The following is a 26,565-nucleotide window of genomic DNA, read 5'->3' as shown; positions in this document are numbered from 1 at the left end:
CACACTTCTATTGATCTTAAGTATCGTCGCCTAGAGCGGCCGAGGATAGGGGCGGGGCGCTATGCAACCCTCCCTAGCTGCTGATCGGTGACGTACCATCACACCACGCGCAACTCCGTGTTCTGATTGGATGTCAGGAACTGGTCTCATTGAAAACAAAACAAGAACCACGCGAGTGAGGGAGGATCGCGTCGGACAGAAGGCGTAATTGCGGACGCTACGCGTGTCAAGCCTCATTCTATTTCCAGTACCTGTGAAGTTCGATTGGCTGGCTAGAAGCCGTGGGGAAGCATGCGTCAAGAGAGGGAACCACTGAGTCGGTGACGTCATTGGACGAAAGAGAAGCGTGCGAAACCAAGATGGCAATGGTAGTAGAGCTGGTGGTTGTGGGATCGTGAAAGAGGTGCGGGATGCAGTGATGAGCGATTAATCTCTCCTCGTATTCCTGAATTCAGCCATGGAGACCTCAGCGGAGCTGAATCTGGAGAACATGGAGACTCTGACGGAACTGGGAGACGAGCTCACGCTGGGTGACATTGATGGTGAGAGACATCCGTCCTACCCTCAGCCTCCGAGCGGCGTGACGTCACAGGCGTTGTCCGCACCCCGGCATCGCGCTTCACTGCCCAGGGCAGTGCGGCTCTCCAAGGGGGGAAGGGGGCTGGTATTGCAGGTAGAATGGTGAGATGAGGGGTTCTCTGCTACATACAGTTGCACACACACACAAGCTGATTGGTGTTTTTGATGATCTGAATATGGCAAAGCAAAGGAATGCTAGGGATGCCTAGAAACAGGCATAATCTGTAGCATAAAATTAGTGGCAATGTTTCTGTACAGCAATCTTAGAATATTGTGTTCACTTCTGGAGACCTGAAAGACATGGAGAAGGTGGAGGTGAACTACAGTAGGGCTACTAAAATGAAGAGAAGAGGCTTAAGGATCTCGGTCTCTCAAACCGTAAAAAAGAGGCAGGACTTATTCACTGGATTTGTGGTTTAATTACTTTTGGAAACCTGTGTTCGGGCAAGTTATACTCGGGGTAGGTATTTCTCAGCCCCAGAGTTGATGAATGGAGTGCCATGTCCAAGGCTACAAGTATCATAATTTCATAAGTGAGATTTGAACTCTGCTTTCCCTGGTTGTTCACCTGTTATTCTAATCCCCAGGCTACTAAACATTTAAATAAATGCACAAGAAGCAAGCCTACGTTTTAGGAGAACATGCTTTAGATTAAGACAAGAGGTTACGCAGCATGAGGTCTGGTGGGGTAGAATTAAGAGTAGTATTAAGAAACATTTCTATATGGAAATGGTGGTTGATGCTCTGTGTTTCTGTGAAAGCAATGTTTATGACATAATGATGATGATTATATTGTAATAGCTGTTTATTAAAGCATCTGAGTAATTCAGCTCTCTGCCTCATACCATGCCTTGCAGTAGCCAGGTAAATTTGTTCCCTTTGTTATTTGTGATGACTTTCTTATATATAAAAGAAAGATGTAGCATTTGTGATTGGACTGTGAGTGGCAGTATTATGCCCATGATGTAACATAGTAGATGACAGCAGAAAAAAAACATCTTGTTGGCCCTGTAATCCCTGTCTGCACTACACGAATATATTTAGGATTCTTCATTATCAGCTTAAGGGCTATTAGCAAGGTCTGTTTGTTTAAAAAAATTTCTAGTCTGCTCCATCTACAACTCTGGGCAGAGTACAGGAAAACATACAGAAAAAATGAATATTAAATCAGATGAGACAATCTCACACTAAAAATATTAATCACATCAGAAATTTTAAACTAAAATACTTTTAAAATCGACTATTAGCATCAACATCTCGGATTGGATATATTAATTACGTGAGAGAATTTAAAAAAAACCCAGTTTTTAGGTTCTTTTAAAATACATCCAAAGACCTTATTGATGAGATAAGCCCCCGCCGCCACATGACTGATCTCTCTACCACCAGAATGAATGCTTTGAAGTTGTTACTTCAGCATAGACCAAGTGCTGTGCCTCAGCCCATAGCATCCAAAGTGCCTGCTACCACTACTGAACATAGCCTTCTGTCCCTAAAGGCGGACCAGCCTGCAGCACTAACACTGGTATTTGCCCAGCATATAGTTCAGCTGATATGTTTCCCTTGTGTGCTCTGGCTTAGTGACTCCCAATATACCCACAGCATTTGCCGCCACACCAGCCCCTTCAGTATGTGTGGCCATCCTACTTCTGGAGCAGCTGGGCATGCTACTTCTCCAGGAGTACCCTTTCTCAGCTGCCGTACCCAGTTCCCATGCTGATGCTAGCTTACATGGGGCATCCCTGCTGAAATTATGAAGTGGCAGTATATGTAAAAGAGGGAAAAAATTCTGAAATAAAATATTTGGAGACAGGCTAGGAAAGAAAAAGGGGAACCGCTGGGAGAGGGGTGGGAATAGATGATAAGGAAGACACTGGAGATAAAACAGAGGAGAGATGCTGGGGAGAAAGGAGGAAGAGGGGAAGGAATAATATTGGGAGACCAGGAGGGAAGAAATTGGCAGACACTGGGTGGAGAGCAGAAATGTTAGTGTGCTGGATGAAAGGGCCATTAAAACTAGCTCTCAGTGATTGTGTGACCCTTAAAAACAAACAAACAAAAGAATTTCCCCACCCCACACTGGGATCCTGACTTCCCATGGAAGACTCCATCTCTTTTGCCAAAGTGCTTAAACCCTGTTTGTCTGGCTTTTATTTTCATTGATAGTCCGCGGTTTTGTTCTTATAATACATACTGATTAGTCTCAAGGGAAAAAAATAAAATACAATGAAAACTGAAAACAAAGGTCCTTAAATATACTCTATGACTGGAAACTAGACTATGGGATTCATTTTCAAAGCACTTAGACTTATAGTTCCATAGTAACCTGTGTAACTTTGTAAATCTAAGTGCTTTGAAAATATTCCTCTATATCTCCTTATCAGAGCAGTTTTAGTTCTCTTCCTCATTTTATTCCTCAAGATCCCTCATTTGGTTCATACCAGCTTGTTTCCCCACTGTTTTGTACTACTTATTATTTCTGGTGTATGTAAGTTACAGCCCATCACTATCCTTTAATGAGTCCTGTAGCACCACTTTTACTGGTTCCTTGAGCTCTGTGCTGGTTTCAGGCTCTGGTTATTACTCGGGCCAGGCAGGGGAGAATTATTACAAGCTTATCTGATTACTGTCTTCAGGTTCCCCATTTTCTTTCCTACAGTCCGTTCAGAACTCTGCTGCACGTCTTATCTTCCGCCTGAACCGTTACACTTATATCACCCCTCTCCTCAAGTCATTTCATTGGCTTCCGATCAGGTACTGCATTCAGTTCAAGCTTCTGCTACTAACCTACAAATGTACTCTATCTGCAGCCCCTCACTACCGCTCTACCCTCATCTCCTCATCTCCCCTTACGTTCCTACCCGTAACCTCCGCTGTCAAGACAAATCCCTCCTTTCAGTACCCTTCTCCACCACCGCCAACTCCAGGCTCCGCCCTTTCTGCCTCGCCTCACCCCACGCGTGGAACAAACTCCCCGAGCCCATACGCCAGGGCCCCTCCCTGCCCATCTTCAAATCACTGCTAAAAGCCCACCTCTTCAATGTCGCCTTCGGCACCTAACCACTACACCTCTACCCAGGAAATCTAGACTGCCCCAACTTGACATTTCGTTCTTCAGATTGTAAGCTCCTTTGAGCAGGGACCGTCCTTCTTTGTTTAATTTGTACAGCGCTGCATAACCCTAGTAGCGCTCTAGAAATGTTAAGTAGTAGTTTCCCTTTTCTCTGTCCAGCCACTTTTGTGTTCTTTTGCTGCTCTATAAATTGGATGTTTATAGGGTGTATCATAAGCAGTTGGGGGGGGGGGGGAGAGACTGAAGGGGAAATACTATGGACTGACCTGTGCTCAGAGTTCATCTGTTCCTGTGAGGCCAGTTTTCTTTTTAAATATTTTAATTCTGTCTTAGCCTTTTTCAATTGTTCATTAACATATAAAAAGGGGTCGGTTGCCTGCACAATTTGTGTACATTGCATAGATATACAGTTTTGTGCCTCTTCTAAGTCCCTGGTCAATTGTGTGCACTGAGTGGCTAGTTCAGTATTTTTCTGTTTCATACTAAGGAGCCCTCTACACATTCCTTGGATAAAAATACATTTTCTTTTATTGGATTTCTTTTTGCATTCTTGATAATGGTTTACCATTTGTTTTTGGATGTCATACCATGAACCTTCAGGGAAGTCACCCTCATAAGGGCCTCCCTTGAGCTTACAGTATGTCTGCACAATTTCTGTCAATTCTTTAATATCAAATGCATCCATATTTGAGACTGCACAAAACACTGAAGTCAGTACAGGGGCCTGACTTACGTATTTATTAATGTCTTAATTATATGTGCAGCCTTGGATTTTAAAATGTTCTCTGTTATAAAGAAGAGAGACTGGAGAGAGAGGCAGAAAAGTGGAAGCTAAGCGTGTTCGGCAAGGGGTACCAACATGTACAATAGAAATATATGAAGCCAGAGAAATGTTAGAAGATTTAGAGTTAGATATTAGTTCCAGCACATGCCTTCTCCAAGATACATACTGACCAGGGAAATCAGAAATACAAAATTTACAGTGACAGTATATTAAGACAGGGAAAGATGTGTGGTGTATTAAATGAGACTGTTTCACTTGGTATCACTTCTAAAAAGAAAAAAAAAGTTGGAAGATTTCAGTTGGACACGATTATTGTGGGGGTTTTTTAATCCACCCTACCTAGTCTATAAGCAGTGGCATAGCTAGGTGGGGCGCCAGGGGAGCGGCCGCTCCCCCGAATGGAGTTCTGCTGGCACCGGTGCCTTTTTTTTGTTGTTGTGCAGTACTGAAAATGTGTGCCAGCGGAAGTCCGCTCTCACTCCCCCTGCGCCATCAACCTGGCTGAACCTGGCTATGCTTCTGTCTATAAGTACATATCAGAAGATCAAGCCACCACATGTATTGTCACTAGGTGAAAATAAAATAAAATCAAGGATTATTACAGAGGCTTTTGACTATGAAAATCTCACTTCATCTAAACCCTCACTGGCACTTTCCACTACCAAATGTCACTCTGCCTGGCTACAGAGCCTTTTCACCAGGTTACGTGTCATCCAGCCTATAAGAGGTTCACAAAGTCTTTTGATTTTTCTTTCTTACCTTGTCTGTAATCCACATCTACAAAACTGCACAGGGACTTTCGATTATATAATCTCACTCTGTCTAAGCAGCAAACAGTATGCCTAGTGTACAAAACAAGAAATTAAAGTGTACTTACCCAGCTGGAGATTCTCTAAGAAACCGAGATGGAGCCCCCAAGGTGCAAGTTACAGCCTCCAGAGGTCAGGACTCGGCCCTTGGCTTGGTCTGGTTCTCTGGGTTCTTTCCTTTTGGTCCCAGGTCCACTTCTTAGGGGCAGGAGGGTTTGTAGCACAATAATACAGCACACAAAGTGGATTGGAAAATTATATTCCATATCATCAAGCTGATCAATCCATAGACTGGTGGGTTGTGTCCATCTACCAGCAGGTGGAGATAGAGAGCAAACTTTTGCCTCCCTATATGTGGTCATGTGCTGCCGGAAACTCCTCAGTATGTTCTCTATCTCAGCAGGTGGTGGTCACACACAGCAGCAGCTCTGGCTAGGCCTCCAAGCCTAATCCTTAGGTTTTGTTGAGTGCCTGGGGTTGAGGGCTCTTTTGAGCAAGTGCAAACCTGGTGGTGCCAGGTCCCTCCTTTTCTCCCCCCTCCCGCTGGCTCCGTTTAAAAAAAAAAAAAAAAATTTTTAAACGTCTTAAAGGCGTTTAATTCGACGTTTCTTTAAACGTTCATTGCAACTACTCACTGGGACACCAGTTCGTTGCAGCTCGGAGCGGCAAGCAGGTAATTTTACCTTTTTATAGCGGGCAGGGGGTTCCCCGATTCTTCTCCTCGTGGCATATGGCGTCGGAGGGCGAGGGCGCAAAGGGTCGCTCCCCGGATCGCTGGAGCGCTTCTAGAGGGGATGCGGGGGTTTTACAACCTGATTCGCCCTTGATGGGTGACAGTTTAGTGACCGATGAATGTCCCGGTCGTTCCTCCGGCGTGGCGGTTTTTTCCCGCCATAAACGCCCATCCCCCGCTCCTCGCCTCCGCCATCTTGGCCGGCCACGCGGCTCGGACGGCTTCTTCGTGGGCCGCCCTTGAGGTTGGAGACATGAATGCCATGAACGCCCTTAATTTGGGCGACGGCACAAAAGCGGCTAAAGTTAAGCGCCGTTCTTCCCGCGCGGCTCCTTCGCGGAGTTTCGCGCCGGACGCCATTTTGGATGCGCAGCATGTCTCTCCCCCGCTATTGCGAGCGCCGGTTGAGAGTGCGTCTAGGGCTGTTGCCCAGGCTGCGGAAGTGCACAGTCTGGGGGGTTTCTCCCCCGAGTTTGTTTTGCTGCTGCATCAGGCTTTCCTCATGCAAAACGCTGCCCCTGCTCCCTCTTCTGATAAAGAGGTTGAGGTTCCCAGAGGTAAACGCCCTCGGGTTGATTTCCAGGCCTTGGAGGACTTTGTCTCCTCCGATGTAGATGAGGGCAGCGTGTCTGAGGTCTCCCAACGGTCCTTTGCGGATTCCTTGGAGGAGATAGATCCCCGCTCGGATGGAGCGGATGACCCCTCTGCAGCGCGGCTTTTTAGCCCAGAGGATTTGCCCAACCTGTTTTTACAGGCCATGGACACTTTGAAGATTTCCTCTCCGGAGGACGTCTCTCCCTCAGCCCCTGTTGGCTCTGCCATTATGCTGGGGACGAAGCGCCCGCCTAGATCCTTCCACGTGCATGATGCCATGCACACCTTAATTGCGGCTCAATGGGATGTCCCGGAAACGAGCCTTAAAGTGGCTAGGGCTATGTCCCGCCTCTATCCTTTGGCTGTGAGTGAACGTGAGGCCTATCTGTGGCCTACCGTGGATTCTTTAATCACTGCGGTGACTAAGAAAACGGCGTTGCCGGTGGAAGGTGGCACGGCCCTAAAGGACGTCCAAGACAGAAGATTGGAGGCGGCCTTAAGGTCGTCCTTTGAGGCAGCTGCTTTAAGTTTGCAGGCCTCAGTTTGCGGCTCCTATGTGGCCAGGGCGTGCCTGACTATGGTGCAGCGGGCTTCCCCCTCGGATCTTTCCTTGAGGGCTGATTGGCCGGCCCTGGAATCGGGCTTAGCCTATTTGGCAGACTTGCTGTATGATGTCTTGAGAGCCTCAGCTAAAGGCATGGCTCAGACAGTCTCTGCGCGGCGGTGGCTTTGGCTGAAACATTGGTCTGCTGACCACGCCTCTAAATCCCGCCTGGCTAGGTTGCCTTTTAAAGGCAAGCTGCTCTTTGGGGTCGAGCTGGACAAAATCGTGACCGATCTCGGCACGTCTAAGGGCAAGAAATTACCAGAGGTCAGGGCTCGGGCTAGTACTCGTCCCGGTACCTCCAGAGGACGGTGGCTGGAAGCCCGTCGGTACCGCCCGGTCAAGTCGGGTTCCTCTGCCCCCTCTTCCTTCAAGAGGATTTTCTCCCCCAAGCAGCATTCCTTTCGCAGAGACCGCCGTCCCGGAGGTGCTCCCTCCGGTCCTCCCCCAGGGTCTCGTACCCAATGACGGGGCCTTGGTCCACGCCCCAGTGCAGATTGGAGGACGGCTGTCCTCGTTTCTGGGCGAGTGGACCACTATAACTTCAGACGCGTGGGTGCTGGAAGTCATCAGAGACGGCTACAAGCTAGAGTTCTGCCAACCCTTAAGAGACGGGTTTGTACTCTCTCCCTGCAAGTCTCCGGTCAAGCTGTGGCAGTGCAGCAGACCTTGGACAACCTGATCCGCCTGGGTGCGGTCGTTCCGGTGCCAAAAAATCAGATTGGCAAGGGACGTTACTCCATTTACTTTGTGGTTCCAAAGAAAGGAGGTTCTGTCCGGCCTATCCTCGACCTCAAAGGGGTCAATCGGGCCTGGAAAGTGAGGCACTTTCGCATGGAGACTCTCCGCTCTGTTATAGCGGCAGTGAAGGCAGGAGAGTTCTTGGCTTCCTTGGACATCAAGGAAGCGTACCTGCATATTCCCATCTGGCCTCCTCTCCAACGCTTTCTGCGTTTTACAGTCCTGAGACGACACTTCCAGTTCAGAGCCCTCCCTTTCGGGTTGGCTACTGCTCCGCGGACCTTTTCCAAAGTAATGGGGGTCATAGCGGCCTTCCTGCTAAAGGAAGGAGTACAAGTCCATCCTTATCTGGACGACTGGTTGATCCGAGCCCCCTCTTATGCAGAGTGCGGCAAAGCTATGGACCGGGTAGTTGCTCTTGTGAGCTCCCTGGGATGGATCATCAACTGGAAGAAGAGCCAGCTGCGCCCGACTCAGTCCCTGGAGTATCTGGGAGTTCGATTCGACACCCAAGTGGGCAGAGTGTTCCTGCCAGACAATCGGATTGTCAAGCTTCAGGCTCAGGTGGACTAGTTCCTAGTAGCCTCTCCTATTCGGGCTTGGGACTACGTGCAGCTGTTGGGCTCTATGACGGCCACGATGGAAGTAGTGCCCTGGGCCAGGGCTCATATGAGACCACTACAGCTATCTCTGCTGCTGCGCTGGACTCCGATGTCGGAGGATTATGCTGTGCGCCTTCCCGTGGACCCAGCAGTGCGCAAGGCGCTGAGCTGGTGGACTCAGACAGACAAGTTGTCTGCAGGATTGCCTCTGGTGACCCCGGAGTGGATTGTCGTCACGACAGACGCCTCTTTGATGGGCTGGGGAGCCCTCTGCTTGGGAAGGACAGCGCAGGGGCTCTAGTCTCCTGCAGAGGCAAGTGGTCTATCAACCTCCTGGAACTCAGAGCCATTCGGTTGGTGTTATTGGAGTTCATCCCGGTACTGGTGTTGTAGCCTGTACGGGTCCTGTCGGACAATGCCACGGCTGTGGCCTATATCAACCGCCAGGGAGGTACCAAGAGCGCCCCTCTAGCCAAGGAGGCTATGAGTCTTTGCCAGTGGGCGGAAGCGAACCTGGAGCAGCTTTCAGCGGCCCACATTGCCGGAGTCATGAATGTCAAGGCGGACTTTCTCAGTCGCCATACCTTGGAGCCCGGAGAGTGGCAACTATCTGCTCAGGCGTTCTTGGACATCACGAAGCGCTGGGGCCAGCCGAGCCTAGATCTGATGGCGTCATCGGCCAATTGCCAAGTGCCGCGCTTTTTCAGCAGAGGACGGGACCCTCGATCCCTGGGAGTAGATGCTCTTCTCCAACAGTGGCCGACACAAGAGCTCCTCTATGTGTTCCCGCCCTGGCCCATGTTGGGCAGGGTGCTAGACCGGGTGGCAAAGCATCCCGGCAGGGTAATCCTGGTGGGTCCGGATTGGCCCAGACGTCCCTGGTATGCGGACTTGATCAGGCTCTCAGTCGACGATCCTCTGCGGCTGTCAGTGGAGCAGGGCCGGTTACATCAGGGTCCCGTGGTGATGGAGGATCCCTCTCCCTTTGGTCTTACGGCCTGGCTATTGAGCGGCAGTGTCTGAGGAAGAAGGGCTTCTCAGACAAGGTCATCGCCACTATGCTGAGAGCGAGGAAACGCTCTACTTCTACTGCTTACGCCAGGGTTTGGCGTATCTTTGCAGCATGGTGTGAAGCAGGCTCTCTTTCTTCCTTCACTGCTCCAATTTCTTCAGTGTCGGCGTTCCTGCAAGAAGGTCTGGAGAAAGGCCTGTCGCTCAGTTCCCTTAAAGTCCAGGTAGCGGCTCTGGCTTGCTTCAGGGGCCGCCTGAAGGGTGTTTCCCTGGCTTAGCAGCCAGATGTGGTGCGCTTTCTCAAGGGAGTTAATCACCTGCGCCCTCCTCTGCACTCAGTGGTGCCTGCGTGGAATCTCAACCTGGTGCTAAGAGCATTGCAGAAGCCGCCTTTTGAACCCTTGTCGAGGGCATCTCTGAAAGACCTGACGTTGAAAGCAGTCTTTTTGGTGGCTATCACTTCAGCCAGAAGAGTTTCCGAGCTCCAGGCGCTCTCATGTCGAGAGCCTTTTCTGCAGTTCACTGAGGCAGGAGTGACTATTCGCACAGTGCCTTCCTTCCTGCCCAAGATTGTTTCTCGCTTCCATGTGAATCAGCAGCTCTGTCTCCCTTCCTTTCGTAGGGAGGACTACCCAGAGGAGTACTCTGCTCTTAAATATCTGGATGTGAGACGAGTCATCTTCAGATACTTGGAAGTGACCAATGATTTCCGGAAATCGGATCATCTGTTTGTCCTGTTTGCAGGTCCTCGTAAGGGTCTGCAGGCTGCTAAGCCTACAGTGGCAAGATGGGTCAAGGAAGCCATTGCAGCGGCTTATGTGGCCGCGGGGAAGGTGCCGCCTATCCAGCTGAAGGCTCACTCCACGAGAGCTCAGGCGGCCTCGATGGCAGAGGCCGGATCCGTCTCCTTGGAAGAGATATGCAAGGCGGCAACTTGGGCTTCGGCTCATACATTCTCCAAGCATTACCGTTTGACTGTGGCTGCACGGGCGGAGGCCCGGTTGGAGCTTCAGTGTTGAGGTCAGGGATTTCAATGTCCCGCCCTGGGTGAGTACTGCTTCGGTACATCCCACCAGTCTATGGATTGATCAGCTTGATGATATGGAAGGTAAAATTATGTATAATCATACCTGATAATTTTCTTTCCATTAATCATAGCTGATCAATCCATAGCCCCTCCCAGATATCTGTTCTGTTTTTATTCTGGTTGCATTTCAGGTTCAAGTTTAGTCTTCAGTTATTTCAGAAAGACTTCGTGTTCAAGTTCTTTCACTTGGATTCTTCAAGAGTTGAGACGAGTTTGTGTTACAGTGAGCTGCTGCATTCCTCTCCCCTCCGTTTTACGGGGCTGGATTGAGACATAAATTCTGCCGGCACTCCCTCCCGCTTCGTGCGGCTGTAGGGCAGCTTTGTACCCCTCCCGCTTCGGCGGTGTTAGGGTCAGTCAGCTCCTCCCGCGGTTGCGGTTGCAGGATAAGCCAGATCCCCCCGCATCGGCGGGTGTGGTGTCCCTCCCCCGCTCCGCGGGGATGAGCTGGACGGATTCCCCTCCCCCACTTGTGTGGGGATGAGCTGGGTTAATTCCCCTCCCCCGTTTCGGCGGTGGTGAGCTGGGCAGAGTGTCCCTTCGTGGGTGTAATTCTCTAAGTGCTGAGTCCTGCGGATGGAGCTTTGATATCGACATACTGAGGAGTTTCCGGCAGCACATGACCACATATAGGGAGGCAAAAGTTTGCTCTCTATCTCCACCTGCTGGTAGATGGACACAACCCACCAGTCTATGGATTGATCAGCTATGATTAATGGAAAGAAAATTATCAGGTATGATTATACATAATTTTACCTTTTATCTGGCAATCAGTTTACAGTGCTTAGAGTGGAAAGAATTCAGCGGTGCTTTGGTGTGTCTCAGGGTCTGCCTGATGCCTTTCAGTGAATGAGTGTCCGTCTCTGTGTGGGGGTGGAATGGCTGCAGGGAGTGTAGAGATGTATGTATGTCCCTGTCTCTTTGTCCCTCTCTAGGTTTAAATACTGAATTATTTTCCCAAACATCGATCTATGATATAATTTGGTTTGCTTTAATCCTATGTCTCCAGATTCATCAAGGAAGTGTGAATTCCTGTGAACTAGCACAGTTTATGGAGACAATGGTTTTATTTCTGTTGTTTTGCTGTGCAGATTCTGGTTTGTTTTATTGCTTGGATGCACAGGTATAGAAACATCCAGAGCATTCTGTATTCACATTCCCACAGATCAGACTTGAGGGGGGGGGGGATGTCAGAGCTGCTCTTCCAGAGGCCTTAGGCCCCTGAAGCCTCAGATTAACTCTTAGGGCCTTGCACAGCATAAGGTGATGCTGACAGAGTATTGCAAGACGTGTGCAGTGCTATACACATGAGGCAGTCCCATAAACTATTCAAGGCAAAGAGGGCAAATAAAATTATGACAGTGTTGCATTTATTATGGGAAATGGTTAAAAACAACACAGGTGTATATTATTTATTTATTAGGATTTAGTTACCACCTTTTTGAAGGAATTCACTCAAGGCGGTGTACAATAAGAATAGATCAAACATGAGCAATAGGCAATTACAGCAGTAAAAATATTAAAGTAACAATACAAAGTATGGCATGGTATACTACTTGCAATGACAACACAATACGTAATAGAACATTATAATTGGTAGTGAATGGTAAGGTAATGTTGTAACATATAGATGAGTAAGAAAGTAGGAAAAATTAGAAAGTAAGGTGACTGATTTGAAGAAAGTTGCAGATGAGGTCAGAGAGATGGTTAAATATCATCTCAGCTAGGGTAGGAGTGGATAAACATGTCCCATTGCAGTATGTGCAGCCCGAGTCAATCCTTGTGTGTGTGTGTGTGAGTGAGACTAACAAGTTAGTTACTTCTTCCATTAAAAGCTTGGTTGAAGAGCCAAGCTTTCACCTGCTTCCTGAAGTAGAGGTAGTCTTGTGTTAAGTGGAGCCTTTCCGGCAATGCATTCCAGAGTGTGGGGGCTACTCTGCAGAAGGCTCGCTTGTGGTTATCACATTGTGTAATGTCTTTTGGAGAGGGTGTAGTTAGTGAAAGTCCTTGGGAAGACCTTAGTGTCCTTGGCGGTGTGTGGAGGATTATCCTGTTCTTCAGATACTCGGGGCCATTTCCTTTCAGGGCCTTGCAGGTGTCTTCTTTTGAGCCATTGCGGAAAGCAACGGATAAGGATCTTACGCATAAGGCTGTTTTTTTTTGTGGCGATTTCCTCAGCTCTGCGCATTTCCGAACTGCAGGCCTTGTCTTGCAGGGATCCTTTTTTTTGCAGTTTTCCGATTTGGGAGTTTCGATTCGGACGGTTCCTTCATTTCTTCCAAAGGTAGTTTCAGAGTTTCATCTCAATCAGACTCTGTTTCTTCCTTTGTTTAGGAAGAAGGATTTTCCGGCGGAGTTTGCATCCCTTCGGCTGTTGGATGTCCGAAGGGTGCTGTTGCATTACCTTCAGGTCACCAATGAGTTTTGGAGATCGGATCACCTCTTTGTTCTTCTTTCGGGGCCGCGGAAAGGTAAGGCGGCCTCCAAAGCCTCAATAATGCGTTGAATTAAGGAGGCTATTGTGTCAGCGTATCTGTCACAAGGTCGAGAGCCACCTTTGGCTCTATGAGCTCATTCTACTAGAGCGCAGGTGGCATCCTGGGCGGGGACCTCTTCACTTCATGTGGATGAAATTTGTCGAGCAGCTACTTGGTCGTCTCAGCATACTTTTGTTAAACACTATCAGTTGGATGTCACCTCCACGAAAGATGCGCGGTTTGGGGCTCAGGTCTTGGTGCGGGGGATGTCGGCTTCCCGCCCTTCTTAGGGTTGGCTTTGGTACATCCCACCAGTTCCTGGATTCATCTTCAGTTTGTGACAAGGAAGGTAAAATTAGGTCTTAACTGATAATTTTCTTTCCTTTAGCAACAGCAGATGAATCCAGGATCCCTCCCGTTAGCTGATTATTTCTTTTTGACACTGCTCGATTCAGTCAGATATGAAAACTGCAGATATATAAAAGTGCAGATATATAAAAGAAGAAACTCTGCTTCGGCAGGCAATGTTCCCATTTTGTTTATGGTTACAGTTTGTTTTTTTAGTTGGTTCTCTTTGATTATAGTGAGGAGGGGAGTTGTTTGGCCTAATTGTTCTGCTTTCGAAAGATATATACTAATTGATAGAGGGGCTGGCCGTCTGCTTTACTCCCAAGAGTTCTGTTATCTCTATCTCCACCTGCTGGTAGATGGATACAATCCACCAGTTCCTGGATTCATCTGCTGTTGCTAAAGGAAAGAAAATTATCAGGTAAGACCTAATTTTACCACACTTGTCAGAGTCTGGTCTCAAGACCAATTCCGTAAGGGTTCACCTTAGTACAATTAGTGCTTATAATCAACGTGTAGAAGCTAAGCCCATCTCTGGAGATCCTCTAATTGTTCACTTCATGAGAGGTTTGCTTTTGTCAAAGCCCGCTGTCAAACTTTCAGTTATGCCCAGAGTGGGCTGACACTGGAGAGTTATTCCAAGTCTCATAATGTGCCATGAGTGGGAAAGCACGGGGTACAAATGTAACTAAAATAAAAATAATGTCAGAGCCATGGCTGCGTTGGTAGCCCATTTGAGGTCCGCCTCCATTGAAGAAATTTGCAAGGCTGTGACGTGGTCTTCAGTCCACACATTCACATCACACTACTGCCTTGAGCAGTATACCCAACGCGACAGTCTGTTCAGGCAGACAGTGTTGCAGAATCTGGAGTCTAGAATCCAACTCCACCCTCCTAGGCCCATTTTATTGTGTTCCAGGCTGCACTCTCATTCAGATTGTATATAGTTTCAGGTTAATCTGTGTTATGTACTCGCCATTGCGAGGCCCAATTGACCAATGTTTGTTGTTTTTGGTGAGCCTGGATGCTAGATACCCCACTTGTGAGATGCCTGCTTGTCCTTGGAGAAAGCGAAGATACTTACCTGTAGCAGGTATTCTCCGAGGACAGCAGGCTTTATATTCTCACAATCCCTTCCACCTCCCCTTGGAGGTGTCTCCATTGTTATTTTTACTATGGTATTAAACTGAGGAGACCACGTTCGTGCGTCAGGCAGGATGGCACTCGTGCATGCGTGGCTCGCACTCCACAAAGTTGTTTTGTTTTAGTTATGGCAAGTGCTGGACCGGGTGACACGGATCAGCATTACCCACTTGTGTGAGAATATAAAACCTGCTGTCCTCGGAGAATACCTACTACAAGGTAAGCATCTTCGCTTTACAACAGTTCTTTGACAAGATTGATAATGCTTATGAGTGCCTAGATAGTTTGGGCCTGGAAGTGGATGAGGCACAACAGCGACCTGGTATGGTGGAGGAGACTCAGCAAGACACATTGGATAAATAACTTAAAGCCCTTTCAGACAAAATTGATCTGGAGAATCGGGCTAGACATGATAACTTGCACCTGGTAGGCATTCCGGAGAGGGAGATTTATTATCTGGAGACTTGGCTATCTTGAAATTTGCACTTAAGTGTTTGTCATTGACCGTTCTGGATTGTGTGGGCCCACCATTTGGGGGCCCACAGACCCGAGGGTTCCAGACTGCATGTGGTGATCTTAAGGGTCTTGAACTTTGCTCACAAGGTGGAAATATTGTGGGCGCTACGAGCTGGATAAACTTTGCAATTGGATAATTGTATGATCTTGAGCTTCCAAGATTATTCAGTGACTGTCATCCCACTGTCGTGTATTCAATTTGATATGCATAACATTACATAAGCACCAGATTCACTTTGTACTTCTCTATTCAGCCCACCTTCGGGTGATCTATGAGGGCTGCACAGTTTTCTGTGACACCCCTGCGGAGGCACAGGCTTTTTTAGACTCTATCTCTGTGGAATAGGGCCTGCTTTCTGTCATCTACATTGGAATCTGGAGCCTGACTTGATAGCGCAGACAAATTAACTTTCTCTCTAGCCTCTATGTGGGGCCTGCGATATATGGTATAGATATTTTAGCGTCTTACTGGACAGATTGTGGACAGCATTTGAGGAACTCGGTGAGGGACCATTTGTTTGCTTGCGTGGGACTTTTTGTCTTGAGACCTTGCTAGTGTTAAATTTACCGTGTCATTTTTGGTTTGATTGCTGTGTTGTCTGGTGAAGATTTAGGTATGGGGAAGGCATGTCTGTGGGATGGTTAGTATGTATGAGCTTTAATTGGAGGGGATTGGTTCTTGCGAGGGAATCCTATGGGTGTGTGTGAGACAGGATTGGGGGTTTTGTGGGGGTGGTTAGTTGGGAAGGTTGTTTTAGGGTTGGAAGTTATACTTCAGGTTTGCTTACGTGGCTGCTGCGAACATGGTGTGTCTTGTTAATGGTTTATGGTATGATGGGAACCTGGTGGAGGCTGGGCACCAGGAGACCCTGGGAAATATGTATTTCTTTTTTTGGATGAGTATTATCATTGTGTAATGGGAATCTCCTTGAGAGTTTGTTCTTGGAAGTTGTGGGTATTAATTTGCCTATTAAGAGGACAAAGATGTTACAGGAGTTAAAGAAAAAGCATGTTCACATTGCCTGTCTTCAGGAAACCCACCTAAATGATGAGGGACATCAAAAATTGAAGTGTAGTTGGGTGGGGGCAGTACATTACTCATCAGGTACTACCCATAGTGTAGGGGTGGCACTCTTGATAAGTAAATCAATACCATTTCAGATTCATAAGGTGCTGCTGGGATGGGAGGGCAGATATATATTGGTCCACTTGACTGTTCAGAGTTCAGAGCTGGTTCTTCTTAATGTCTATGCCCCTAATGTTTTCACCATTTCCTTTTTTCAGACTGATAAAAGCTGTGGCGCCCATATCTTCATTTGCCTCTTTTAGTTCTGAGGGATTTTAATATTGCAGTGGATCCTTTTGTGGATAAGAAGGGTGGAGGGGGCCATGTTGATCTTACATCCAGTCGGGGCCTTCAGTATTTTTGCAGAGTCTTAGATCTAGTGGATCCCTGGCAGATTTTTCATCCTTTAGGTAAAGATTTTACCCATATTGCTAGTGTGCACTCGGTCATGTCCCGCATTGACTATATTTTTGTAACATCCTCCCATTTCCATAAGGTTACTGAGGCAAATATTCATTTGGTTTTGAACTTTGTTTCACTGGGCCTAGGATCAGGGTCTAATCTACTGCTACATAAGGCATTTTGTTTAGCTAGAAAGAATATTTTGATGTGTTGGAGACAGGCTGCAACCCCATCAGTCACTGCTTGGAGGAATGAACTTTTCAACTTAAGGAAGATGGAGAGACTGGATGCTAGTCAGCATCTCCTAGAGACTGGAAGTCTTTTCAAAAAATAGTCCCCAGTGTGGGATTGTTTGCAACATTGTTCTCATAGTTACCTGTTGAATTTATAATTTGAAGTATTGACATCAGGGAGGGGAGGGGGGTGCTAGGGTTTTGATCTGCTATTATTTGTGGATCAGACTGCCATGAAGAAACAACATGTGCGGTCTGATCCTTTGTGTAGTGTTTGTGTGGGTGGTGGGTAGAGGGTGTTATGCATTAACCAGGTCTGATTGTTGACTTTTGTTTTATGGTATAATATTATGTAATGTTCTCTGTGCTTTTAATTACTCAGGGTAGGGAAGAGTGGCTTTAGTTCCTCCTGGAGATTCTTGGGCAGAAGTGATGACAGAAGTAGTTGTTTCTTCCATAACTTCTTTGGGTTGGTTGCTTTTGTTTTAAATACATGATTTCTAGAAAATGTTGAAGAGAGAGGATTTTTTTATGGGAGAAGAGCTCACCGCTCCTTCTTTCTGTCAAAAGCATGGAGGTGGTCAGCCTGAAGGGGGTTATCTGCTCTTTTCTCTCTCTTGCCAGTCCTCCTTTTAAAGCTTTCCTTGTTCACCCGATGTCGTAATTGGGAAAAGGAGAAAGAGAGCAGGGGTATTGTCTCCTCCTTTGAAGTCAGAAATACAGACTGGTTATAGGGACTTGAAGTGTCTGACTCCCTGGTTCTCCACATTCCTCTGCATAGTTGTTTAAAAGAAAAAAAAAAAAAGCAATGGTGGACGCTAAAAGAGTCTAGTCCTCCTGCAAGTGTTTTTCTGTCAGAGAGGGGTCTCTTACAATATTCCAGTTATGTGGTAACGTATGTCTGTCTGTCAGTTTGGGTATGTAATAATAGTAAGGTTTGAAAGATGTTAACGGGGTTCCAGGTGGTGTTACTGTTCATTTTTGAATAAACAAATTTTTACATAAAAATGTGTGGTCTTGCCACCTGTGTCAAACTTTTGGTGACAAACCTCCCAGGTCTTGGTGGCATACCAGTGGTCTAACACAATACATTTATTGATTTAGCTTTCAGGATACATCACCTTACCTTGTCTGTTGCTCTTTATTTCTGTTCACTAAAATAAATTGATTGGGGTTAAAGGAAAAGTGCCACCTTAGTTCACCCTTTTTCTCTGCACTGCAGATTAGTAGGAGCAACATGAACAAAAAAGTAATTTTTAAATTCCTTCTTTTAGTCAGTACTTAAGTAAATGGAAAGAGGAGGTAGTGACAGAGAAGCTGCTATTAAGTGAGTTTTGACAATTTTTTCTCAAGTTAAAGTGCATCACATTGGAGAGTCAGGGCAGATGTTCCCAGAAAGCTTTCATGCGTGCTTGGCCTGCTGCTTGAAGGAAGTTTAGATAGCTGGACCTCTTGGGTGCCTCCATTTATCAGCCTTGTAATGAAATAGGAAGTTGAAGTAGAGAGCTGCACTGGAACGGGGATAGCGGGGATCCCGTAGGGATTGACCGAGGTCCATAGGGATCCCGCGGTGATGGACCTGGGCCCTGAGGGGTTCCTGTGGAATGGTAAATCAAACCGAGCTTTGCTTTCCATTCCTACACATACATCAGATCACTCTGGTGGTCTAGTGGCTTGTTAAGGGACAGGAAAGATCCCCACTCTTTTTCCTGCCCACTGCCGCTGGCGCTGATCCTCTTAACTGCTGCCGCTTGTTTAAAATGGCTGCCGAGACTTCAGCAGAAGTCTTGCAAGGCTGCTGCTTGAAGTCTCGGCAGCCACTTTAAACAAGCGGCGGCAGCAGACAGGAAAGAGTGGGGATCTTTCCTGCCCCGAAGCAAGCTACTAGACCACCAGGGTGACAAGGTATGTGCAGGGAGGGCACCGAGGAGTGGATGGATGATGGTGTGTGTGTATGGGTGGGAGGGAGGGAGGGGGGGGAGGAGGAAGTTGAAGCCAATTAGGTCAATCTGTGTTTCCCCTTCATTGCACAGCTGTCATTGCGGTACACTTAAAACAAAAACTAACAAACTTATGAGCTACTGCACCCACATTCTTGTGCTTTATTGCTGGTAGCATTTTTATTTAGTCTCACTTATGTTTTTCAAACATGCCGGCTTGTGCAGCATACAGATTTACACAGAGGAAGTATAACAGAATAACTTTTTATAAGTAGAGTAGTAATTTGTTATAAATCTTAATCAGTGTGTCATTTGGAGGGGCTGGTTATAGGGATATCCTAGCACTGCTATATTCGTGCAGAGATATTTTTCTCCTGGTAATGGGCCACTAAAACAGACCATCATGTTATGAGAATCAGTTGCTCAACATTCAGAGTTTCTATTTATCTATTTCTTTACTTATTTATGACATTTATATCTCACATGAAACATGAATTAGCTTTAAATTGGGAGCATATAAAATCTTTTTTTTTTCCTCTGCCTACATCAAAAGAAAAGATGGCATGTGGGAATTTGCGCCTTTTGGTTTTTTTTTACTTGACGGCTTTTGAATTTATTTGAAAGCTTCCCACATATATAAATATAATGAAATAAAAACTGAATATCACTAAAACAGCTTTAAAATGATTACTGGTAAAAAACAGCACTAATAAAGGCTGTGTTTTGTTCTCATTTGCTATATTCTATATAATACAGTAATACATGGCCAAATTTCAGTGAGGATATCCTATTTACTGATGGGTTCATCTTAACTGTTGTAATCTCCCTTGGGAAGCCTGGTGTTATAAAGATTGGAAGTAAAATTAAACTCTCCTTTCATTGGGGCACATGAAATCACATCTTCACCATCTATTTTGTACAAATGAATTATTCTGTTTTGAGTATGTTTCAGAGACAAGAGGTTTTCATAACTCAAAATAATAAAAATGCAGGTCTTTTTTTGGAGGGGGGGAGCAAGGTGACTGATGGAGCAGGGGCTGGGTGGGCAGGGGTCTGGGATGGAGGAGATTACTTGCTGCGGGGACGGGTTAGATTCCCCACAGGGATGGGCAGAATGGGTTGGATTTCTGTCCCCCGTGCAACTCTCTTCTAAGTTGAAGACCTCATTTTGCATACTGAATAAGCTTTTTCTAGTGTAATTGGTTCTTTGTCTCTTACCAAGTGTCAGTGTTTTTAAAAGACAATTTGTCAGTGTGAAACAGCTTCTTGGCCCACAGTGTACACAAGCTTTACCGCTTTCTGTATGGAAGACAACTACATACAACTGCTTTTAACTGTTCAGTGGCTGATAGTGTATTATGGCTGATACAGATCTGGTTAAAGTACATTTCCTTAGCATCCCTCTGGACCGGCCCAGGATTGGACTGATGGGTTGTGCTCGCCTACCAGCAGGTGGAGACTGAGAAAAAAACTCTGACTCTAGAGAGCCAATAAGAGCCCTGGTCATGTGACCCTAGCCTCAGTATTTTCTCAGTCTCCAGCAGGTAGGAAGCGAGCCCATTAGTCTCTCTTTATAGGATTTATATCTATGTAGATTGGTATTCTGGTTTTTTTCTCTCTCATTATTTCTGTGCCTGGGGAAGTTTATTAGAGGCTTTTTGGTGCTTTTCTCTTCAGTTGTCAGCCTCTGGGGTGTCACACTCGGATGTTTCCGGGTCCCTCCCCCATTCCTCCCCATCTCCCTAATGTTCTCTCAAAATTATTAAAGGAAGGGAAGGGCCACCCTTTCTGAGGAAAGGTGTTTTGCCTTTGGGAGAGGCAGCCAGGTTGTAAAAAAAAAAAAAAAATAGAGAGAACTTGCCCCACTGACTGAATGAGCAGACAGCTCCGTTTGATTGCAGGGGAATGCCTTGTTGGCTGTGATTCAGCTGTGTGAAAAAAAAAAAAAAAAAAAAGGAAACCTGAAAAGTAAAGCTGCAGCATTGTGTTTCAGCCCTCTTTCAGAGTAGTGCTGTTTTTTTTTTGCTTTAGCAGTGCCGTTTGTAGTTTTATATCGGGGAATTCGTTATGTATTTATTTAGCAATACGTCTCCATGAACTTCCGCGAACCGCGTCGGCGCGTGCACGGGTTTTCCCTCCGAAATGTCGGAGAAGTTAAAGAGGTGCGCTGTATGTCAGCGGCGAGGCGTTAGTGCCTCAGGCGCTTGTAAATACTGCACGGCGATTGATGTTTCTTCTGCCCCTCTCCCTCCGTCGACTACGGGGTCCGTTTTGGCGGTTGGCCCTTCTTCTCCCGTGACGGTGTTAGCGTCGACGGCGGAGGCCTCAGATTCTGGGGGTAGCGCTGGAGTTTTGGCGCGAACGGCGGCCATTTTGAGCCCAGTTCCGGTTATTACTGCAGGGGGTCCGTCTGCTTTGCGCAGCTCTGCGACCTTAGCTGATACGGAATCGGGAGTTATGTTACAGGCTGCCAGCTCTCAGGCAGGGGGGTTTCCTCCTGAGTTTGTTCTACAGATGTATCAGGCGTTTTTAATGCAGAGGGGCAATTCTGGTACAGCAGTGTCTCAAGAGCCTGTCACTACTACCCTCCCTCCCAAGAGACCTAGGGTTTGGGACATACAATTGGAATCGCTTTCAAATCAGGATCATGATATGCCCCTTTTAGAGGAGGAAGAAGAATTAGTGGACAATTCTTGGGAAGATTCTTCTTTAGATCCAGACACTGTACCTTTGGCTCAGGGGGAGGATCCTGCGGTGGCTAGAGTGTTCCATAGAGAGGATTTACAGGATCTCATTTCTATGGTATCCTCTACTTTGCATTTTGAGGATCCCCTTCCTGACTCAGGGGTCCGAAAGGTGGATATTTTGGTTAAGGGCTCCAGAGCCTCCACAAAAACTTTCCCTATGCATCAAGATATTTGGGAAGTTATTAAACCTCAATGGGAAGTCCCGGATGCGGCCTTTCGCCCCTCTAAGTCGATGCAGTTTCTTTATCCTCTGCCAGAGGCTGATAGAGCCTTACTTAAGCTTCCGGTGGTAGATGCCGTGGTTTCGGCTGTTACCAAGCGCAACACGGTTCCAGTGGATGGCGGAACCGCGTTGCGCGATGCTCAGGACAGGAGACTTGACACTCTTCTTAAGAATAGTTTTCATGTTTCTTCTCTGGCGGTTCAAGCGGCTATTTGTGGTTCTCTGGTGGCCAGAGCTTGTTTTCGTTGGGCGGAAAGAGTTTTGGACCGCTCTTCCGATGATTTAGGAGCCATTGATGTGGAAGTGGCTAAGATTGAGACGGGCTCTGCGTTTTTAGCTGATGCTCTGTATGATCTGTTGAGGGCTTCTTCTAAGTCCTTGGCCTTGGGGGTCGCTGCCCGTTTCTCTCTTTGGTTGAAAGGTTGGTCGGCGGATGGGGCGTCCAAGTCTAAATTAAGTAAATTCCCCTTTAGAGGCTCCTTTTTATTTGGTGAAGAGTTGGATAAGTTGGTTCAGTCCCTGGGGGATTCTAAGGTCCCGCGTCTTCCGGAGGATAGACCTCGGCAGTCTAGTCGCGGGGCTTTGTTTGGTCGTGGTCGCATGCATTCTTTCCGTAGATTTCAATCTGATAGGGGTCCTCAGACTCAGAAACCTCGGTTTTTCAACAGGACTCAGTCCTTTCGCGGTTTCCGCAGAGGAGGTAGATTCTCAGCTGCGAGTTTTCGCTCCCCTTCGCGGGCTTCCCAATGAAGGTGCGAAGGGCTCTCCTCTGATTCCCGTAGGAGCTCGGCTGGCTCAGTTCTATCAGAGGTGGGCCCAAATTACTTCGGATCAGTGGGTCTTGGAAGTTATTCGAGACGGTTATGCCTTAGAATTCGCAAGGCCCATTTCAGACGCCTTTCTGGAGTCTCCCTGTCGCTCTCGTCTCAAGGCGGAGGCGATTCGGGAGACTCTACAGAGGCTCTTGGACCTTCAGGCCATTTGCCCTGTCCCGCCGGCGGAGTGCAAGCGGGGTCGTTATTCCATTTATTTCGTGGTCCCAAAGAAAGAAGATTCCTTTCGTCCTATTCTAGACCTCAAAGCTGTCAACCGGGCGCTCAAGGTTACAGGTTTTCGTATGGAGACTCTTCGGTCAGTAATAGTAGCGGTGCGCAAAGGGGAATATCTCACTGCATTAGATCTTACAGAGGCGTATTTGCATGTTCCCATTCGCCCGGCTCACCACAAGTTCTTGCGATTTGCGGTTCTAGGTCATCATTTCCAGTTTCGAGCGTTGCCTTTCGGTCTTGCGACAGCACCGCGCACATTTACCAAGATTATGGTGGTGGTGGCAGCGGCCCTCCGGAAAGAGGGCATTCTCGTCCATCCTTACTTGGACGACTGGTTGATAAGGGCGAAATCTTATCAAGAAAGTTGCCAGGTCACGGAACGAGTGGTAGCGTTCTTACAGTCCCTAGGTTGGGTGGTGAATCTATCCAAGAGCAGTTTGGCTCCCTCGCAGTCTCTCGAGTATCTGGGAGTTATCTTCGATACAGCGAGGGGTCAAGTTTTGCTTCCGCAGGGCAGGATTCTGAAGCTCCGGTCGCAGATTCTGAATTTGATACATCACAAGGTCCCTTGTGCTCGGGATTATCTTCAGGTTCTCGGATCCATGGCAGCCACGATAGAGGTGGTGCCTTGGGCCAGAGCTCACATGAGGTCTCTTCAGTGGTCTCTTCTGTCTCGGTGGTCGGCGCAAACGGATTCTCTTCTGAAAAAGTTGCCTCTGCGCAACCGGGAACGCGTCTCGCTATTTTGGTGGTTAAAGATGCAGAATCTCACTGTAGGGATGCCATTGGAGTCTCCTCGGTGGATTCCGTTGACGACAGATGCCAGTCTCCGAGGCTGGGGGGCTCATTGCCTAGGTCAGTGGACCCAGGGTCTCTGGTCTCCGCTGGAAGCAGCTCAATCCATCAATTTTTTGGAGACCAGGGCGATTCGGTTGGCTCTTCAGCACTTCAAGTTTCTCCTGGTGGGCAAAGCAGTACGAGTGCTCTCGGACAACGCCTCAGCGGTGGCTTACATCAACCGCCAGGGAGGAACGAGGTGCCGTCTGCTGTGTCGAGAAGCGGAAAGTCTTCTCGCCTGGGCAGAGATGCACCTCACAAACCTCTCAGCTTCGCATGTAGCAGGAGTGGACAACGTCCAGGCAGACTTTCTCAGTCGGCACACTCTCGATCCAGGGGAATGGGCTCTCAGCGATCAGGCGTTTCAGTTGATAGTAGACCACTGGGGTCCTCCAGTGTTAGATCTTTTCGCCTCAAGTCTCAATTCCAAAGCTCCTCGCTTCTTCAGTCGCCGAAGAGATGCAAAAGCGGAAGGGGTCGACGCCCTCTTGCAGAGGTGGCCCTCCGGTCTTCTTTACCGCGTTTCCTCCATGGCCACTAATAGGTCGTCTCCTGCAGAGGATCGAGGAACACGGGAGCCGGTAGTGTTGGTAGCACCGGACTGGCCTCGGCGTCCTTGGTATGCGGATCTGCAACGTCTTTTGGGGCGCCTCCTCTCCGACTTCCAGTGCACAAGACCTTGCTGGTACAAGGGCCCGTTCCTCATCCAGACCCGGCTCGATTTTGTCTTACGGCCTGGCTCTTGAACGGGCCCGCTTAGCTAAGAAGGGTTTCTCAGCTCCAGTAATTTCCACCATGCTTCGCTCTCGTCGGCGTTCCACCTCTCTGAGCTATGTTCGCACCTGGAGAATTTTTGAGGCTTGGTGTACAGATGCTGGCATTGTTCCTTTTCGTGCGTCGGTGCCTCAGATGTTAGATTTTCTGCAGCGAGGCTTTGATAAAGGACTTTCGCTTTCTTCTCTAAGAGTGCAGACGGCAGCTCTGTCCTGTTTCAGAGGAAGGATTCGGGGTAAGTCTTTGGCCAGTATTCCCGAGGTGGCCCGGTTTTTGAAGGGAGTTAGTCTTCTTCGTCCTTCGGTCAGGCCAATTTTTCCATCTTGGGACCTTAATCTGGTCCTTTCGGCTCTAACGAAGCCGCCTTTTGAGCCGTTACTAGCGTGTTCTCTGAAGGATTTGACGCTTAAGACAGTGTTTTTGGTGGCTATTGCATCAGCCAGGAGAGTCTCGGAGTTGCAAGCCTTTTCCTGTAGATCTCCGTTTCTGGAATTTTCTAAAGAGCGAGTGGTACTTCGACCTGTTCCTTCTTTTTTACCCAAGGTCATGTCTCGGTTTCATATGTCCCAGTCGGTTTTCCTTCCCGTGCTAGGATCGGCCTCCGGCACGAGGGAGCAGCAGAACTTGCGTACTCTGGATGTTAAGAGAGTTCTTAAACGATATATCGCAGTTACGGACGATTTCCGTCGCTCGGACCATCTTTTTCTCCTTTTTGCTGGTCACCGCAAGGGCTTGTCAGCTTCTAAGCCCACTTTATCTCGGTGGATTAAGGAGATGATAGCGTCTGCTTATCTTTTAGCAGGCAAAACGGTTCCTGAGGCGCTTAAGGCTCATTCAACACGAGGGCAGGCAGCCTCATGGGCGGAGTGCTCCTTGGTGCCTCCAGAGGAGATCTGTAAGGCGGCGACTTGGTCTTCTCTTCATTCCTTCTCTAAGCATTACAGACTTGATGTTCAGTGTCGTCAAGAGGCGGTCTTTGCATCCCGAGTGCTCACAGCGGGTTTGCTGGGGTCCCTCCCGTAGGACTACTGCTTTGTTACGTCCCATCAGTCCAATCCTGGGCCGGTCCGGAGGGATGCTAAGGAAGGAGAAATTAGACCTTACCTGCTAATTTGCTTTCCTTTAATCCCTCCGGACCGGCCCAGGCCCCTCCCGTGTGCTATTTTTCAGTATCTACATTGCTGTGTACAGATATTCAACTGTCGTCTTCAGAGCTGTTCTGCAAGTTAGACAGTTAAAGGATTTGCATACTGTTCTCCAAGTTAAATGGTTATATACTTCATTATGTTATACAAGTTGAACAGTTTCAAGAATTTCATAGTTTTATGTTATGCAAGTTGAACAATTTAAACAAATACAAAAATCTGTACATAATTGGCCATACCTCAGCTCTGAAACGAGTTGTTGGTGAGCCCTCTGTCACGGCTAAGCCGTAGTTGTAAGCACGTTTATCTGGTGCTTCCTGGCTGCTTGGATTCCTCACGGCACAGAATATAGGTTCTTCTTTTCCTTTCTGCTTTGTTATTCAAATACTGAGGCTAGGGTCACATGACCAGGGCTCTTATTGGCTCTCTAGAGTCAGAGTTTTTTTCTCAGTCTCCACCTGCTGGTAGGCGAGCACAACCCATCAGTCCAATCCTGGGCCGGTCCGGAGGGATTAAAGGAAAGCAAATTAGCAGGTAAGGTCTAATTTCTCCTTTTCTTTTCTGTCAGCTTATCATAACTCTCTTCTGTTCTTCTTTTCTGTCTGTTCCAGAAATGCTCCAGTTTGTCAGTAATCAGGTTGGTGACTTTCCTGATATCTTTGATGATCAGCTGTACCAAGGCACCAATGGTTTGGAGCAGTCTCTGCAGAGAACTTACAACCAGGTGCTGCCACAGCCCCACCAGTCCTCTCCCCAGTCCCTACTGGTGAAGGTGCCCCAGGCTTCCACTCCACCAACGCCCCAGAGAGCTGCCCCCATTCTTCAGCCTCGACCCCCAGTCCAGCTCCAGCAGCAGACAGTGATGATCACACCCACATTCAGCACTACACCCCAAACCCGCATCATTCAGCAACCCGTCATGTACCAGAACGCCACCACCAGCTTTCAAGGTATGTCTGAAACCTATTACTACCTGCTGTTCCTCTTTTACTGCATGAGCATGAAAGCCATTGAGCTGCCCATAATGTTCAGCCATGTGTGTTGAGAT

At 47.6% G+C, this 26,565-nt stretch overlaps 1 protein-coding gene across 2 annotated transcripts in view; it reads left to right on the top strand.

The window, feature by feature from the left end:
- Positions 1–225: 225 nt before the first annotated feature.
- Positions 226–26,565, top strand: part of SREBF2 (sterol regulatory element binding transcription factor 2) — a 169,734-nt gene continuing 143,394 nt past the window's right edge. For both annotated transcript variants that reach the window (XM_030207728.1, XM_030207720.1), the window contains exons 1-2: positions 226–542; positions 26,129–26,467. In XM_030207728.1, the coding sequence (XP_030063588.1) occupies positions 458–542; positions 26,129–26,467 (424 nt within the window). In that variant the 5' untranslated portion in view covers positions 226–457. The remainder of the gene's footprint in view (positions 543–26,128; positions 26,468–26,565) is intronic.

Source organism: Microcaecilia unicolor, chromosome 1 (assembly GCF_901765095.1).
Source record: "Microcaecilia unicolor chromosome 1, aMicUni1.1, whole genome shotgun sequence".
NCBI classification, from domain to species: domain Eukaryota; kingdom Metazoa; phylum Chordata; class Amphibia; order Gymnophiona; family Siphonopidae; genus Microcaecilia; species Microcaecilia unicolor.
Note: the sequence above shows the minus strand (reverse complement) of the source record. Positions and strands in the feature narration are given on the sequence as shown.